At 50.6% G+C, this 17,318-nt stretch overlaps 1 protein-coding gene across 27 annotated transcripts in view; it reads left to right on the forward strand.

Annotated features, from left to right (window-relative positions):
• The window catches only part of NRXN2 (neurexin 2), a 340,969-nt gene that overhangs the window by 167,635 nt on the left and 156,016 nt on the right, over positions 1–17,318 (forward strand). For 25 of the 27 annotated variants that reach the window (XM_083591980.1, XM_083591978.1, XM_083591984.1 and 22 more), the window contains 5 exons: positions 4,520–4,681; positions 6,148–6,586; positions 7,826–8,209; positions 9,523–9,726; positions 14,840–14,866. In XM_083591980.1, the coding sequence (XP_083448106.1) occupies positions 4,520–4,681; positions 6,148–6,586; positions 7,826–8,209; positions 9,523–9,726; positions 14,840–14,866 (1,216 nt within the window). The remainder of the gene's footprint in view (positions 1–4,519; positions 4,682–6,147; positions 6,587–7,825; positions 8,210–9,522; positions 9,727–14,839; positions 14,867–17,318) is intronic. The other 2 variants (XM_083591996.1, XM_083591977.1) reach the window with 1 other exon arrangement.

A 17,318-nucleotide genomic window follows, 5' to 3' on the forward strand; every position in this document is an offset into this window, starting at 1 on the left:
ACAGGTAAAAGGAAGTCCTTCACGTAGCATGTAGTTAAACTATGGGATGTGCTCTCGCAAGAGGCAGTGATGGCCACCAACTTGGCTTTAAAAGGGGATTGGACAGATTGATTCGTGGAGAATGAGGCTATTGGTGGCTACTAACCCTGTTCTGCTTCCACTGTTGGAGGCAGTATGTTTATCAATGCCAATTGCAAGGTAGGACACCTAGGGTCATTGTTCTTTATGTGTTCAAGCGAACACGGGAAGTCCTCCATGGCCAAGGATGCTAATGGTGCCTACAGAAAACCCCAATCCCTACACCTTCCTAGTGTCCATTTCCTCAAGTCTGGAAGGCCGGAGCTTCAGCAATGAAGTAGCCCAGAAGGGGGACTTGCATAGGAGCCAGGCTTAGATCTGAACAGGTGCTTCCATGCTTCTCCTTCCAAGTCTCCTCACAGGAAGCTAATGGAGCACTTGACAGCTGCTCTGAAGCTCCTTCCTGGTTCACCATTTCCTCTGCTCCTGGGATCCTGGGGGAGATGAGGGTAGTGGCTTGCGAACTGACCAGTAACCTATGTCACTGGTGAGACCACCTTCAGTCTTGGGTCTGGGATGTCCAGACCCAAAAGCTTTTAAAAGTTCCTTGGCAGTGTGGAATTCGCCTGTAAGGTCCTGTTCCCTTTGCTCCTCCTCTGAGGGGAACCCTGACACCCAGTCTTGTAAGATAAGCAGCTGAGTCATTTTGGAGATATTTGCCTCCTTTAGAAGCTGTTAGAAAGGGTACCCAAAGCAGCCTGAGCTGCTGCTGCTGCAACATTCATTCCCAGTTTACAAATTCCAGCTGCCCAGATCTGCAAGTCTTCAGCAGAGACTTCTTTAATGGAGCTGCTTCGAAATCTGTAGTTCTTAAAAGGAATGGAATAAATGGCTAAACTGAAATCTTCTTCCAGAGTGGAAAAAAATATCAGTGGCTGCCAGGGATGTTCTATCCCCATGCAAAGAAGCTGCCAGTTCTGTGCTCCAAAGGAAGCTAACAAAGTGAATACACATTTGGAGGAGATGCCTCTTTGAAACCTGAGTTAGGGCAGGGTTTGGAGCAGTTCCAGCCCTTTGTTTAGGTCAGCTTTTGTTCAAGGCAGGTGTTCAGCAACAAGTAGGGAGGGGGCTGCAACAAAACATTACAGTGCTCCTGTTGAGGGTCCCAGCTAGCCCACCAAGACCTTCTTCCAGGGCACTCCATTCAATTCCTCAATTCAATAAACTGCTTTGAGGGTGGTTGTTGTTCCAACTTATTTATGCACAAAAATTTTACAACCAGCTTGATTGTAAAAAACAAACAAACCTCAAAGCAGTTTACTACAAGTGCCACAATAATGGGACACACCCACAAACCCCAGGATACGTTTGATATAACAAGTTGGAGGATTTTAGCAGGAAGTTACAGGATATGTTTTGATGGGAAGATGAGGCATTGTGGGCACCCCAAAACTTTTGCAGGCGCAAATGGTATTGAAAGCAGGATCACGTATCATCACCCCGATTCCATCACAAACACAAATGAGGAATGCACACACAAAAAAGGACTTCTGGAGGGGCCCACAGAGCATCTGCTTGGCCCGCAGAAGGTCCCAGGTTCAAGTCCCGGTAGCAGGTGCAGGTAAGGCTGGCAAGAAAGATTACCTGCCTGCAACCTTGGCAAATCATTGCTGCCATTGTGGTGTGTAGACAATGCTGAGCTAGATGAACCACAGGTCTGACAGAGGATACGGTAGCATCCTGCATAAGGAAGACCCTTGACTTTTTCCACTGGCCCTGAATGTGTGTTCAACAGCAGATGGGATTCCCATGAGCCACTGGGGTGTTTTTAATGTATTCTTTATTATATATAGGTATTCTGTCATTTCTTTAAGGAGCTGGAAGTGGTCACATAATTCTCCCCCACCCTGTTTTACCCTCACAACAACCCTGTGAGGTAGCTTAGGCTGAGAGATGGTGGCTGGTCCAAGGTGACCCAGTGAGCTTCATGACCAAGTAGGGATTTGCACCCTGGCCTTGCAGGTCCTAGTCCGAAGCTGCAACTCTGACACCACATCAGCTGCAGCTGCAGCTGCATAGTGCTGTGGCTGTTGTTGGGGACCAAGGTCCTTGCTCCTTGTTCATGGCCAGGCTGACGCCCCAAAGGAAGGTCAGCAGGACAACACAACAGTCTTGGGAGCAGTTCAGGGTGCGATGGGAGGGTGTAGCCAGATGTTGCCATGCCTGTGACCGAGGAAGCCCCTAAACCAGTGGTTTTCAACCAGTGTGCCATGCCACTGATAGTCAAGGGTGCCTCGGGCAACTGGCTTCTGTCCTTCTTTCCTTTCCTCCCTCGCTCTGATGCCATCTAGCATCTCTGCCTCCCAAAGGCTTGCACAGCTGTTGGTTGCAGCAGCCCTGGCTACAAGCTCCCCAGGCAAATGGTGCCTCTTGGGCTGGCAGGGGGTGCTTCTCAGGCCCCTGTGGGGTCCAGGGTGGCAACAGCAGCTTCCTGGAGGACTCCGAAGGAGAGGGGAGAGGAGATGAGGCTGAGGGAACACTCCTCAAGGGAGGGTGTTCAAAAAGGGGTGAGAAGCTGCCAGCTCTGCAGGCAAGGGTGACATAACTGGGCTTCTAAGCCCCACAGGGGTGCCGCAGTGTGTAGTTGGTCAAGGGAGCCATGGACTCAAAAAGGTTGAAAACCTCAGCCCTAAACAACTGCAAATGGCTTTAGCGGGGTTCGCACTGCACTTCTAAATCAGTTTTTGAGCCACTTCTCCAAGCAAGAGGCTGTGAGGAACCAAGAAAGACCCAGAAATCTGTAGCAGCTCATTCTTGGCAGAATTCAAAGCAACAGTTCCTCCAGGAGAGCCGCTCAATCAACCTTCAAAACTAGTTTAAATTGCAACCTGCTTCACACTCTCTTCTTTCAAAAAATGCCCCATTCCCAAAACTAAGATACTTTCAAGAATGTATAACTTGCTGTTAAAATGGAATACGCAGGATGAAACGGTTAAATCTGCTATGATTAAATGGGCATAAGACATTGGTCATAACATTATGTTTGCTGACTGGGAACAGTTGTGGACCACCGGTATGAAATTTACGGCATGTAATGCCTTGAGAGAGAATATTATGAAAATGATATACAGGTGGTACATGACACCAGTCAAGCTTGCAAAAATATATCATCTGCCCGATAATAAATGTTAGAAATGTAAAGAGAATGAAGGTGCATTCTTTCACCTTTGGTGGACGTGCCCAAAGATTAAGGCTTTCTGGGAGATGATCTATAATGAAATGAAAAAGGTATTTAAATATACCTTTCTGAAGAAGCCAGAGGCCTTTCTCCTGGGCATAGTCGGCCAATTGGTGCCAAAGAAGGATAGAACGTTCTTTATGTATGCAACAACAGCAGCAAGAATACTTATTGCAAAGTATTGGAAGACACAAGATCTACCCACCCTGGAAGAGTGGCAGATGAAAGTGATGGACTTTATGGAATTGGCGGAAATGACTGGCAGAATCCGAGACCTGGGAGAAGAGTTGGTGGAAGAAGATTGGAAGAAATTTAAAGATTATCTGCAGAAACATTGTAAAATTAATGAATGTTAAAATGATGTTGGATTGGAAATAAGTGGTACTAGCAACAAAGTTAATAAGAATATGCAAAAATGAATTGATAATGGATGAAAATATAGAGTTATAAAATGTTAAGATATAGAGTTAAGATAAATGAAAGAGGGTAAGGATTTGCTGATTTGATTATTTAAATGGGAATACAAGAAGGGGAGGTGTGAGGAGGTCAAAGAAACAAGCAAATGAGTTTTAAGTTATGAAAAATGGAATTGTTTTTAATTTTTCTTATTTTTTCTTTGCTTTTGTACGTTGTATCTTTATTTTTCTTTTTTCTTTTATTATGTGTTCTTGTATTTATGTTTTTGTAAAACTTCAATAAATATTTCTTAAAAAAAAACAAAAAAAACAAAAAATGCCCCATGTAATTCTTTTCTTCTCCCAGGTAACTGGAGTCCTTTCCTGAACAGCCAGCTGAAACGGGTGCTCCTTGGTTGGCAGAACCGCCATGGCGCTGGGTGGTGTCAGGATGATGGGGCAAGAGGGGGAGGGACTATGCAGCCAAAACACGGACTCAGAAGCTGCCATCAATTGACTCAACAGGGGGCAAAGCAGCAGTGGCTGCAAGACTGCCCCTACCCTGTCCCCAACTGGACCATCAAACCTTGTGCAGATTCTTCTCCCCTTTCACCCTTCTGCCTGCCTCACTCCTCCTCCTCCTCCTCCTCCTCCCTCTCTCTCCTCCCACCCTCCATCAGAACGAAAGTGCGGTATTTCTCCAGAAAGACAATCAGACATAAAAATGAGTCAGCAGCTCCTCCTCTCCCCTGCCCTGCCAAGTCTCCCCTCTTCTCCCCACCAGATCCCTCGTTGGTTAACACTCTGTTGTCTCCTTGTCTCCCCAACCCCGACCCCTCCCCCCAACCCCTGCGCTCACGACGGACAGGTGACCATCTCTGTGGATGGGATCCTCACCACCACCGGCTACACCCAGGAAGACTACACCATGCTGGGCTCGGACGACTTTTTCTACATTGGGGGGAGCCCCAATACGGCCGACCTGCCCGGGTCCCCCGTCAGCAACAATTTCATGGGATGTCTGAAGGATGTGAGTCGTGGGGTGGGGTTGGGACTGGTGGGTTGGGGTGGCTCAGGGTTGGAGGGTTAATCCCCATAGAGCGTATGTAGATTATGAGCCTCCTTGCTGGGAACTGACACAAGCTGCCTTTCCATCTTGGGGACCCTCAGAGAGGATGTGGTGGGGACCTTGGGAAGAGGGGGAAAGGATTGAAGGGTTCTGTGTGTCCCTTGGTCTCTTGCACAGGTGCAAAGTTGATGCTGTAGAACCGAAGGGAGCCTTTGGTCCTTAAACATTGGTGGACTCCAGCTCCTAGCAGCGGCAGCAGCATCCCTGGCCATCGGCCACATGGTCAGGACAGATGGGAACTGGAATCCTACAGCACCAGGACGACCCCTTTAGGTTTCCCACTGCTGGCCTAGGGAACAGAGCATCTCCTGGGGCTGCAAATGAAATACTGTGCAGTCACATCTTACGCATATTTAACTTGGGTGATTTCAATCATCCTCAGTGTGTGTACTCAGGGCTTATTCACATTTACCTTTTGCCCCGCGCTTTCCAGGCACGGGTCCATGCTTTGAAGCGCTGTGTCCAAGTGCTCATTATTTAGCCTCAGAGCTTCCTCCACAAAACCTGCTCTTTAAAGCTGAAGCACAATAAACAGCCATTTGGTTTTCCATGGATTGCCATTTGCTCTAATGCAGTGGTAAAGAGTAGGTTTGTGCAGGGAAAGCTCCAGAGGAATAATTAAATAAAGAGCGCTCAAACATGGAGCGCAGACTTGTGGCTGGAAAGCACGGAGGAAAGGTAAGTGTGGACCAACCCTCATATTCTCAGTGGAGAGGGTCTTCTCTTCAGAAACTGTGGGATTGCATTATGGCTTTACTCACTCCACAAGAAGCTCATGGTAGCAGACAGAATCCTCTCTCTCCCCTTCTGTGTTCACACCAACCCTGTGAGGTAGCTTAGGCTGAGAGGAAGAATCACTGGCCCAAGGTAAAACCCAGTGTGCTTTGTCTCTGCATGGGGACCTGAGCCCTGCTGGGTTTTCCCCAGTCTGACCCTGCACCAAGGGTCAAAGTGATCCCCTAGTCAACCCTCCTGAGAGCTGGGGGAGCACGTCAAAGTGGCCAAACTACAGCCCTCTAGATTGCCTCTCAACGGCTTTGCCGTCAGCTGTTCTGCATTGTTCTAAAGTATGTGTGACCATTATTCATTGTTAAATTCCCCATTGTTTAAAATTAGGGTTAAAAAAATATTCATGGTCAAATTTGAGAGGCAAACAAAGAACCTTTGGCATCGCGGAACCACAGGACTCCACAGGTCATGTCGAGCAAATCCACAGGCGACATCCTCTGGTTGCTCCCCATCTTCCTTCCCTCCTCACCTCTCTCTCTCTGTCAAACCCCAAGATGGTGGAGAGCTGGCTCACGTCAAGGTGTGACAAAGCTCACCGTGTCCTGTTGACCCCGCCTGCTTCTCCGATCCCTTTGCAGGTTGTCTATAAGAACAATGACTTCAAGCTGGAACTGTCTCGCTTGGCCAAGGAAGGGGACCCCAAGATGAAGATCAATGGGGACCTGGTCTTCCGCTGTGAAAATGTGGCGGCCCTCGACCCGGTCACCTTTGAGTCCCCCGAGGCCTACATCTCACTGCCCAAGTGGAACACCAAGAAGACGGGCTCCATCTCCTTTGACTTCCGCACCACAGAGCCAAACGGGCTGCTGCTTTTCAGCCACGGCCGGCTGCAGCCGCCCAAGGAGGGCCGCTCCGAGCGCCTGCACAAGGCTGACTACTTTGCCATGGAGCTCCTCGACGGCTACCTCTACCTGCTGCTGGACATGGGCTCTGGGGGCATCAAGATGCGGGCCAGCAGCAAGAAGGTGAATGACGGCGAGTGGTGCCATGTGGACTTCCAGCGCGACGGGCGCAAGGGTGAGTGGGCTCTGTTGCCACCTCAGGTGCCAGGGGCGCACTTGTGCCTGATCTTGGTCCAGTTTGGAGCCGGGTGGGGGCATCGGAAGGGCTTGGCTGCCAGATGAGAGCAAAGGGGGCCCATCTGGTCCAACACCCTCTTCTCACACCAGCTGCCCAGGTGCTTCTTCTGGGAAGCCCCCAAGGAGGATCTGAAAACCGCAGCACCCCATTACTAGCAGCGGCTGGTCTTCCGAGGCACCTTGCCGCCTCTGACCCCATAGGCTGCCTGTGACTCCTTGGCCACTGGGGTGTCACACAGCGGTGGGAGCTTGCCAGCAACAATCGCCCTTCCCTCATTGGCATATAAAGTGGGAGGGGAGTTATGCGCAGGGTCAGAGAAATAGGCAGTCCCCAGAGGGATGGGGGCAGCACTTCCCTTTGCTGCAGCACAGTGGTGCCTTCTTATTGCTGGGAACCTACAAGAAAGAGAATCTTGTAGGAAGAGAGATGCCCCTTTTGGAATATCTGGGGGGAAAAAATAAATGAAATCGTGAGCAGGATTCCAAATATGAGCAGTGGTGGAAAACTGATAATATATGAAACGGAAGAATGTGTCTTAGGTGAAATGTTTATTAGAATGCAGTATGTAAATGGCATGGGATGAAGAACATCATGGAGGGAAAGATGGGAAGTCAAAGTTTAAAGAGAAATGTATGACAAATTTGGAATCAAATATATATGTAGAGATTTAAAAATTTAATAAACATTTGACAAAAAGGAAGAGAGAAGCCAGTGGGAAGCAAGGAAGGAAAAACTGAGGAGGGGGCACTGGGAGAAAGTGGGGCGTGCTCCCTTCAACGAGAGAGGAGGGCCTAATGATGAACTAAGCCCCAGCCTTCCTTTTGCAAGGGACTCCCCAAGCCGCCTCTCAAGGAAGAAGAGGGGTCTTGCGGCACTAAAGCCCCCTGTGGGTTGCTTCCTGCTTGCCCCTCTTATTTAGGCTGGATTTCTTATCCTTTCCTTGATGCATTGGGGTGGTGGGGAGGTGTAGGTGAGCAGCAGGCAGGCTTGGTAGGGGGGCACCAACCTGCTGCTTTTCATAGCATAATGAGAGGGATGTCCCCATAGTTTTTCTGACTGGGGTAAACTATTGGGCCATGCAGCCCCAGAGGAAGAGAGATGCAAGTGTCAGTTGCGGGGGGGCGGTCAGTGAGCCAGACTTTGTGGGGTGACCTCTACTGCTTTCCCTCCTTGCAGGCTCCATCTCTGTGAACAGCCGCAGCACACCCTTCCTGGCCAGCGGGGAGAGTGAGATCCTGGACCTGGACAGCGAGATGTACCTTGGGGGGCTTCCTGAGAACCGCCTGGACCTCATCCTGCCCCCTGAGGTGTGGACAGCCTTCTTGAACTATGGCTACGTGGGCTGTGTGAGGGACCTCTTCATTGACGGGAAGAGCCGTGATGTGCGGCGCCTGGCCGAGGTGCAGAGCGTAGCTGGCGTCTCCAGCTTCTGCTCCCGAGAGACCCTCAAGCAGTGCAGCAGCTCCCCGTGCCGCAACGGAGGCCTCTGCCGGGAGGGCTGGAACCGCTTCATCTGCGACTGCGTGGGCACCGGCTACCTGGGCCGGCTGTGCGAGAGAGGTGAGGGGGCCCAGGGCCCAGAGGAGGCAAAAGGAGTGCCAGAACTAGCTGAGCTTCCTTTTGCTGAGCTTCAGCACGAGCCAAATATTTGACCCTGTGCAAGAGGGGTGAAGGAAGGCAATGCTTGCCCAGAGTTGGCCAAAGCACCCAGAGGGCACCAGGTGGGCAAAGCCTGGCCCAAGCAGTAACCGGAGCCTCTTTCAGACAACCCGTTCGTTGAGCATTCATCCTGTTTGAACAGAGGTTACATAATTTTGCCTGAAGTCATCCCCTGACTTCCAGGTCATTTCCTCACCACTTTTCATACTGCAACATTGCTCTTGGTTTTGTTGCCCGAGGGTCTGCCCCCTCCACTTTCATGGTGCAACCTGAATTGGTCCATGTGCAAACAACTCATCAAACTGCAAAACTGGAAAGGTCTCTGAGTGGCTGGGGGGCTTATAAAGAATTCTTAACCAATGGGTTGTGTTGTTATTATTATTATTTAATGCTGCCATTCTGAAACAAGCAGCATTCTTGATGCTTCACACTTGGCTCTGGCATGACGTGAAAAGGGCACTTTCCTCCATATGTGCCGGAGAAATCGTGGTGCATCTTTTCAAGGGATGCTCCTTCTTGCCATCTGCCTTTTTAAAAGAACCACCCACATGAAAAATGACCAATCTGCAGGAGGACCTGTGAGAAAATGTTGCATTGCAGAGGAGTGTGTGCCCCTCTTCATGCTTCCAGCCAGCCAGCTATGCTCTCTTCCAGAGTATTCCAAACAGCCCCGCATGCCACCTTTGGTTTTCTAGGCTCCTGCCCCATGAATTGCAATTCAGCATTATCTGCACACAGAGCATTCACTGTCCTCACTGGGCTATTTTGAGGGCTCTGAATATTTCCTTCCCTCCCCAAAGATTGTATTTTCTTCTTGTTGGGGTTCTTCCAAGCCTGCTTCCCCTTGTGCAGCCCTTGTTTTGCAGGCAAAGAGCCCCTGGTTCAATCTCTGGCTGAATCTCCCATTGTGAAAGAATCTGGGGTGATCAGGTGACGGGGGTGGGCGGGCTCTTCAGCAGAGCCCCCTCCAGACCAGGGGGTAGCCCATGTGGCACCTTCTATGGGCTACAGCTACCATCATCTCTGGCCATTGGCCGTGCTGGCTGCTGAGGCTGCTGGGAGTTGTAGTCTGAGAGTCTCTGGAGGACCCCATGTCAGCTTCCCCTGGAGTGGGTGAGGTGGACATGTAGCCTGGCCTGTTCCTAATCACTCTTCCCTTCTTGGCTCCTCTCTCCCCTCCATTCTCTCTCTGCATCTCCCCTCCCCACCAACAGAGGCCACAGTGCTGAGCTATGACGGGAGCATGTACATGAAGATCATGCTGCCGACGGTCATGCACACCGAGGCTGAAGACGTCTCCCTCCGCTTCATGTCACAGCGAGCCTATGGCTTCATGATGGCCACCACCTCCAAGGAGTCAGCCGACACTCTCCGCCTGGAGCTCGATGGGGGCCAGATGAAGCTCACAGTCAACCTAGGTAACCAGCTGGTCAGAACCCGGCAGGATCTGTTCCTCTCCATCTGCCCAGAGAGCCCCCTGAGGCAGTGCTGGGGTGCAGGCAATGCCTTAGAGGGTGGTCAGACGCAGCAACGGCGCTCTGGTGGGGGTGGGCAGGCTCCATTACACGTGTTTCCGCAGGGGGTCCTTCTCAGGGAGGAATCTGCGTGCAATTGAAATGCAAAATCCCACATGGCTTTTGGGAACTCTTGCATCGTGCTGGAGCAAAATGCGAAACTGTTTCATTTGGCTACCAATTTCTCATCATTCATATGCCTTTCACACAGACAGATGCACGCCAGGGGTAGTCGGCTGAGCTACACCTGAGTAGATTTGTATAGTTATCCCTCTGTGGTGAAAGATCCATCAAATGCAACAGGCATTTCTCAAAAGCCTCCCTCTGACCAATCTGTGCTGGGCAGGCTAGCCTGGACTTCACCAACCAGGTGTCCTCTAGAAGTTCTGCTCTATGACTTCCATCAACCCCCGTCCTGCTGGCTGGGTCTCATGGGAGTTATAGTCTGAAACATCGGAGGGCAGAAAGTTGGGGAAGGCTGGGTTCCCATGGAGATACTAGCAGAACCCGTCCCAAAGAGTGGCTTTGCCCATTCACCCAACCTCTTCCTGAGGATGAACGTGGCAGAGGGAGGTTGTGCTATACTTGATGGGGATGTCCATGATATCGTGGGTGATGCCTGCAAAAACAAGGCTGCCCATCATGGATTTTGTCTGGGCTGCACAGCAAAGATTATTTGGAAGGGTGTGTTTCGAGGCTGTCCAGAGTTTGATGGGCCTCATGGACTATAAAACTGTGCAGCTTTACTGAGGAGCAGCCATACCAACCCTGGTGGGCTTTACTTTCTTCACTGGGACTCCCTGAGTGCCTGTCTCCATAGGCATACAACTGCAGCTTTAAATGTAGAATTGGTAGCCAGAAATGAAATACAGTGGAACCTTGGTTGTCGAACTTAATCCATTCCGGGAGTCCATTCGACTCCCAGAACCATACAAAAACCAAGGTGCAGTTTCCGATTGACTGCAGGAGCTTCCTGCAGTCAATAGGAAGCTGCGTCGGACGTTCGGCTTCCAAAAATGGTTAGCAAACCGGAACACTTACCGTATTTTTCTCTCTATAAGACGCACTTTTTCCCTGCTAAAAAGTAAGGGGAAATGTGTGTGCGTCTTATGGAGCGAATGCAGGCTGTGCAGCTATCCCAGAAGCCAGAACAGCAAGAGGGATCGCTGCTTTCGCTGTGCAGCGATCCCTCTTGCTGTTCTGACTTCGCTTCGCTGGAAAGGCGCTGCGCAGAGAGGGAGAGAATATTTTTTTCTTGTTCTCCTCTAAAACTGGGCGCGTCTTATGGTTGGGTGCATCTTATAGAGCGAAAAATACGGTACTTCCGGGTTTGCGGTGTTCGGGAGCCAAGCCATTGGGCAACCAAGGTATCACTGTACATTAGCTCATCCTCACGGGTGCAGATTTATCACACACAATTGTGTGGATTTTGCTTTCCAAAACACAGGGGTTTTTTCACCCGCAGCTTATTTCTCCACAGAGGGTGAGCGAAGGTGGGGACGCTACATGGAAACCAAGCCTGGGGCTTTTTCTCTGTTTCTCCCCTTTTGTTGCTGGGTCTTTGGAAAGATGCCCCTTCCCAGCCTAGGGGGAAGAGGAAGATGGGCCCCTCCTTTCCCCTGGAGCAGCCTTGGAAGACCAGAGATGGTGGTGAGGCTGGTCCTCTTTGTTAAAACCAGGACCTGCTTTCCCTGCCTGACTTAGCCAGCCATGGAGACTGAGAGGGGCAGGAGCTTTCCTCCCTCCCTCGTGCCTGCCCCACTTTGTCCTCTTCGGTGTCCAGGCGAGAAATGGGTTGAAGAAAGCCCCATTCATCTTTCTAAAGACCCAAGCACAGTAATTTTCTCCTCCCTGCCCACCTTGGTTTTTAACCCTTCATTGAGACATAAATGGCCAGCCCAGAGCAAACAGCCATGGCGACCAAAGACCCCACAAATGCCCCCCTTCCCCTCCAACATGACCCCCTTCCCACCTTCCATGCGTGCCCCCATCCACTTACCTGGTGCCCACCCCTCTCTTTGTTCCCTGGGCCTCCCTTCCCTTTATCCCTCCTCCTGCCTGGGGTGTGGGGGGTTGCTTTTGTTCCATGAAATTTACCTACCACCCATGAGAGGGGTTTTTGGTCCTGTGACTGTTTGCATCCACTGTTCTGTTGCGGTTGACGACGCACGCCAAGCCCAGCTGTGCAGCCTGTGGGAATGGGGACTCCCCCCCCACATGCCCCCCCCCACTAGGAGGAGAGCCCCTCTCCCCCCACTGGCAGACATGCCCTGGAGTCTGCAGAGGACTCGGGAGCACAAGGGTGACCCTCTGCCCACACCAAAAGGACACTCCCCCTCACAGGGCTCCCCCACCTACCTCTCCCTGAGGCACTGGTCCATGAAGGGTGCTCCGGTGATTCTTGGGGAGGAGGGCAGTGCTGCTTGCCCCGCCCTCAGCACTTAGAGCGGGGCAGCGCCTGCGCCATGACCCTGCTGTCCAGGAATTGCCAGGCACACCCTTCCCCCAGTCAGAACAACTGTGGGAGCTGTTCTTCCTGTTTCTGGAGGTCCTGAGAGGTTCTGACTCGGAGCTGGCGATGGAGCCGGGGGCAAGACCTGTCTGGGTGTCGTTGTGCTGGGAAGTACCTTTGGGGAAAGGGGAGAGGAGGCGGGCCACTGTGGGGTCAGCCCTTCCCCTCCATCTCAGTCAACAGCTTCAGGCTTGAGAGGAAGGAAGGGCTGCCCTACTTCCTACTGCACAGCTGGTCTTCACAAGGTAGCCACTTGCCAGCACTGAGGAGGAATCCCAAAGGGCAAGCAGGGGAGGCTGGGAAGGAGCCACAGGTGAGCAGGACGGGCAACTGAGAAGCAAAAAATGGAAGCACAAAAGTCTATGCACAAACCAGCCCTTTCCCCTTTCTGAGCGCTGTGTGTAGCAAAAGGCCTGGGGGCAGTGTGGGTGGGGGCCAGGACACCAGCTGCATGCTGGGGAGGTTGTTTGTTAATGTCTGTTGGTGGGGAAGCTCCAGGAGCAGGCCTATGGGTAAAGGTCCACAATTCAGTGAATGTCATCAGTCCCAGGCCACAAATAGTGGGTGGTGATATGCAGCTCAGTTCTGTTCAACTTAGTTACGTTCATTGCTCTGAGTAAAACTTAGTTGAATACCACCTTGTGTGCAGAAACTCAGAGATAACTCCCCTCTCCTCTTGCTCACAATTGTCTGATACAGACAATACAGTCCCAGGGGGCCAAACGACCCTGCGATGTGGATCCTGGCCTCCTTTTCATAGCAGCTTCAGGTTGCTGATGTGGTTTCAGTCGGACAAATGGAGGGGGGCCTTCAGCAATCTGGCTGCTAGTGCCACTGCCCCATCCTCCCCACTAAGATGTATATAATATATACCCGAGAAGTCTGTGGTTCATTAGCTATGATGATGATTGATTATTGATCAAATTTATATACCACTCATCAAGAGACCACAGGGTGGCTTACCCAAAAAAGTGAAATACGTAATTTTATATTTAGTTAGTTCAGGCTTCCTCAACCTCGGCCCTCCAGATGTTTTGGCCTACAACTCCCATGATCCTTAGCTAGCAGGACCAGTGGTCAGGGATGATGGGAATTGTAGTCTCAGAACATCTGGAGGGTGGAGTTTAAGGAAGCCTGAGTTAGTTCATAAAATTTATATACCACTTGAGTGTAGAAAAAAAACCACGTTTCCTGCACTGCAGGGATTGGACTTGTTGACCTTTTAGGTCCCTTCCAACTCTACAATTCTAGGGTTCAGTTTCAAGTTTTATTTTTTAACCAAAATAATTATATCTCATTATACAGGCGACTTAAAACAAACAAACAAACACCCATTAGATCCTGTTTCTACATTGAAGTTAGCAGTGGTCCCTGACCGAAGACAGCAGCATCTTAAAAATAAATGAAAATAGATAAATAAAAGGGATTGTTCACAGATCTCCTGGATCCCATATTGTTTGGTTCTAAGATTTTAAACAAGATTTTTTAAAAACCCTAAAGTGGTTCTAATACAAGGCAATCTTCTGCCTTGAGAAATGAAGCAAATATTGCAAAGACGGGTTAGGTGGCCATCAGACCAAGCGGCAGGCAGGCTCCGTGGTTTGAAGCCCAAATGTGACTCAGTAGCAGACCTGGGGGTGGGGTGCAGACCACAGAATGAAAGAGGGGCCAGACTCATATTTACATGCGCACACCAGCCAGGTGCAGGAGAACTGCAGATAATAAAAACTTAAAAGAGGCTCAGGTGATTTGTAGATCACCCTCACCTGGGCTACAGAACTGTCAACTGAAAAATGGGGGGGAGACCTCCCAGATCACAGGTGGAGAACTTTTCTAGCCCAAGGGCCACATTCCCTTGTGCTTGACATCCCGGGGGCCGCATCCCAGTGGCAAAAAAAGTGGGCAGGGCCACAGATGTGCCTCTTACCTTGGTGGAATAGGTTATATTTCAGCTGTTCAAACAGGGGAGGCTTCTCCATCCTTGCAAGCAGGAGGCAGGATCACAGCCACGCAAAAGCAGTTTGAAGCAGGCAGTGGCTTGGAGGAGCCCGGAGGGCTGAGGAGAAAGGCCTGGAGGACCAGCTCTGAGGTTCCCCTCCTCTCCTGTGGATCAAGGCATTGTAGGGAGTGGGGGCCAGGGCCACCAACCCAGGCCTCCCACTCAGAAAACCCACCCCCAGGAGAACGACCAGCGGCTGGTTTGTGCATAGACAGAAAGACCCAGGTATATTTGCAACTGCATCCTGTTGGTGCTGGTGGAGGAGATTGTGGTGGGGTGTGTGGAATAGGGAGGCAGCATTGGGCCGGATCAGGAGGACAGGCAGACCCACCCAGACCCCTCCCCAGTGCAGAGGCAAGTGTCCTCCTTGTCGTGCGTTTGTCCCCAGATGGTGGGCTGAATTGGTTTTCTTTTTTGGGTGTTTGGTTGCAGACGTTGCCTTGAAGGATATAAAACTGTCTCGTTCTCTTCTCTCTCCCCACCCCCACCCCGGCCCCCCGTCTCAGACTGTGTCAGGATAGGCTGTAACCCCAGTAAGTTGCCATATATATATATATATTTCTTTTTTCCCTTTTTTTCTTCTTCGACTCATTCTTTTTAATCCTGCAGTTTCTGTTTTATTTTGCTTTTCTAAAGGAAAAAGGTGGTCGTGGTGGTAGGCTTTGTGTGTGTGTGTGTGTGCGCGCGCGTGTGTGTGCGAACAGGACACAGGGATGCTCCAAAGGGTTCTTTCCTCAGTCCCCAGGACAGAACAAGCCCATGAAACGTCTTCCTTCTTGTAGACACTCAGGATGAGCATCTGCTAAAGCCTGTAGGAGCTGGTCAGTAGCAGAAGCCAAATGTTCCCCTTCCTCCACAGTTGCTTTACATAGAGATGAGCCCACCTATCCGAATACCTTCTCCCCTCTGTAACATGCAACAATAGCCCCTTCCTCCCCTCTGATGAGTATCAGAGGATCTGCTGACAGCCAGGATGCCTGGGTTCTCTTAACCACACCTTTTGAGGTGAGTGGCACTGAGTTTTTGTGGAAGGGTGAGTTTTTCCCCTAATGCCATTCCTGGAACTTTTGAGAGAATTTCCTATGGAAGAAATGTACCTGGGATTTCGGGCAGTGCTCAGATTACATGGAGGATTGGGGAGGGGACATTCCATTTTTGGATGTCTCTGCCTACCTACAGGGTGGTGTGATTTTCCTAAAACTGAAGGCAATCATCAAAGGGTGGGAACTTGTGGATTTCATTAATTCTCCCCTCTTTCTCCCGTAATTTGAGGACTGGTTTAAAAGAGAGGGGAAAGAGTTCAGCGTGGCTGAGAGGGAGGTGGGGACTTTGCAGGGCAGTGAAAATTTACAGAAACAAAAGCGGAGTCAATAAGTTGCTGCTGGAAAAGGAGGCATGCAGGGACCCCCAGAGTAATATCTCCTGCACACTTCAGGTAATGGGAAGAAGCCCCCAGCTTTTTCTGGCCTGGTTCATGACAGCGATGTTGTGGTGCTAAAGGGGTGTGTCTCAATCTGAGCAGTGATCAGGTCTGGGGAAGGGATCAGGCCAAGTGGGGGGTGGATTCCCTTTGCACCCCCAGCGCTCCACACCGGCAGCTGAGGAAAGACAGGCATGGATGCCTGCTGTTTGTTCAACTCCTGTTTCCAAACACTTCAACTGCTTGCGGTGCAGAACGATGATTTTACAGCTTGGAAATCTCCCTCTATTCTACATTTTGTGCAGCATTGGGGGAGGGGAGATGGGTCATTGGGGCAAAAGGGTGTCACAAATCAGCAGCCCCCTGGAACTGGGCAAGAGACTCTAGTGGGGATCCAGATGAAAGGGGGGAAATCAGCCCCTCCATATCTGCTCTGTGTCACTTGTCAGCTTGTTCAGTCTAATCATAATCTTCACGAAGCACACACATTTAAATGCACTTTGATAGTCAAGAGTTTCATAACTGAGTGGGGATTTGAACTCTGTTCATCCAGGCCCAAGCCCAACGCCCTACCCACTCTGGCACACTGGCTCTCATACCACACTGGCTCCTTGTCTTGCTTCCACTGACAACTTCCAGGGTCGTGACTCAGAGGCAGGCGAGTTTCTGGGCCTGCAGATTCTCACGTAAATCAACCCCGGCTTCCAGTTAGCAAAGGAGGGCTGGAAATGAGAGAGGGAAAGGAAACTGAGGCATACGGAAGTGGGGAGGAGGGTTCAGTAAGAGGGCAGATGATCCTCGTGTTTATTTTTTGAAATGGCTCCATCTTCGGGTGCCAACAGCAATGTATCTAAATTTGTGTTGTCTACATAAGCAGAATCAAAATACTTTTTTTAAAAAAAAGTATTTTAAAAAGTGTTTTTTTAAAAAAAAAAAGGCTGGGGAGAGAACCCAGGCATCCTGAACCTCAGCCTCTGCCCTCTCCATTTGGAGACGAGGATTTCATCTTTGTGCCCGGAACAAACACACTGGAACTATGGATTAGTCAAAATTGGGGGAGGGGGCTGATGGGGGTAAAAATCACTGCTCATGTCCATAGGGGCTCATTAATTGCTCCTTCACACAGCCTCAAGCTCACAGACCACAGACCTAAGCTCCTTGATTCCTCGCTGGAGTCAAGCACCACAGAACCACACACACCCCTTCGGTCCAGAATGTTCTGGTTCCTTCTGAGAGCTGAGGAGAGAAGTCGAGGATCCTGGCTGACTGCAGCATTCACAAGGGCTGGTCTAGTGGCCTGAGGGGTGGGACAATTTTGTATTGCTTTGGGGTTTATGGCTTGGAGAAGAAGAGATGTGAGTACACTCTGTGCAGCGGGGAGGAAAGGGTTAATTAACTGCACCCAGGAAAGACTGCAATCCTGGGGGTTGGGAGAGGATTTCCTTAGCAGGAGAGCTCCCAGGAACTGGGATATTTGGGGTCAGGAGAGCTAAGATGACCCCCGCTTCATAGCCAGCATAGAATTGTCTTGGAGCAGGTGGGGTTGGGTGGGGGTCCACTTGGCC

Source organism: Podarcis filfolensis (genome assembly GCF_964270895.1).
Source record: "Podarcis filfolensis genome assembly, chromosome: 16".
Taxonomy (NCBI): domain Eukaryota; kingdom Metazoa; phylum Chordata; class Lepidosauria; order Squamata; family Lacertidae; genus Podarcis; species Podarcis filfolensis.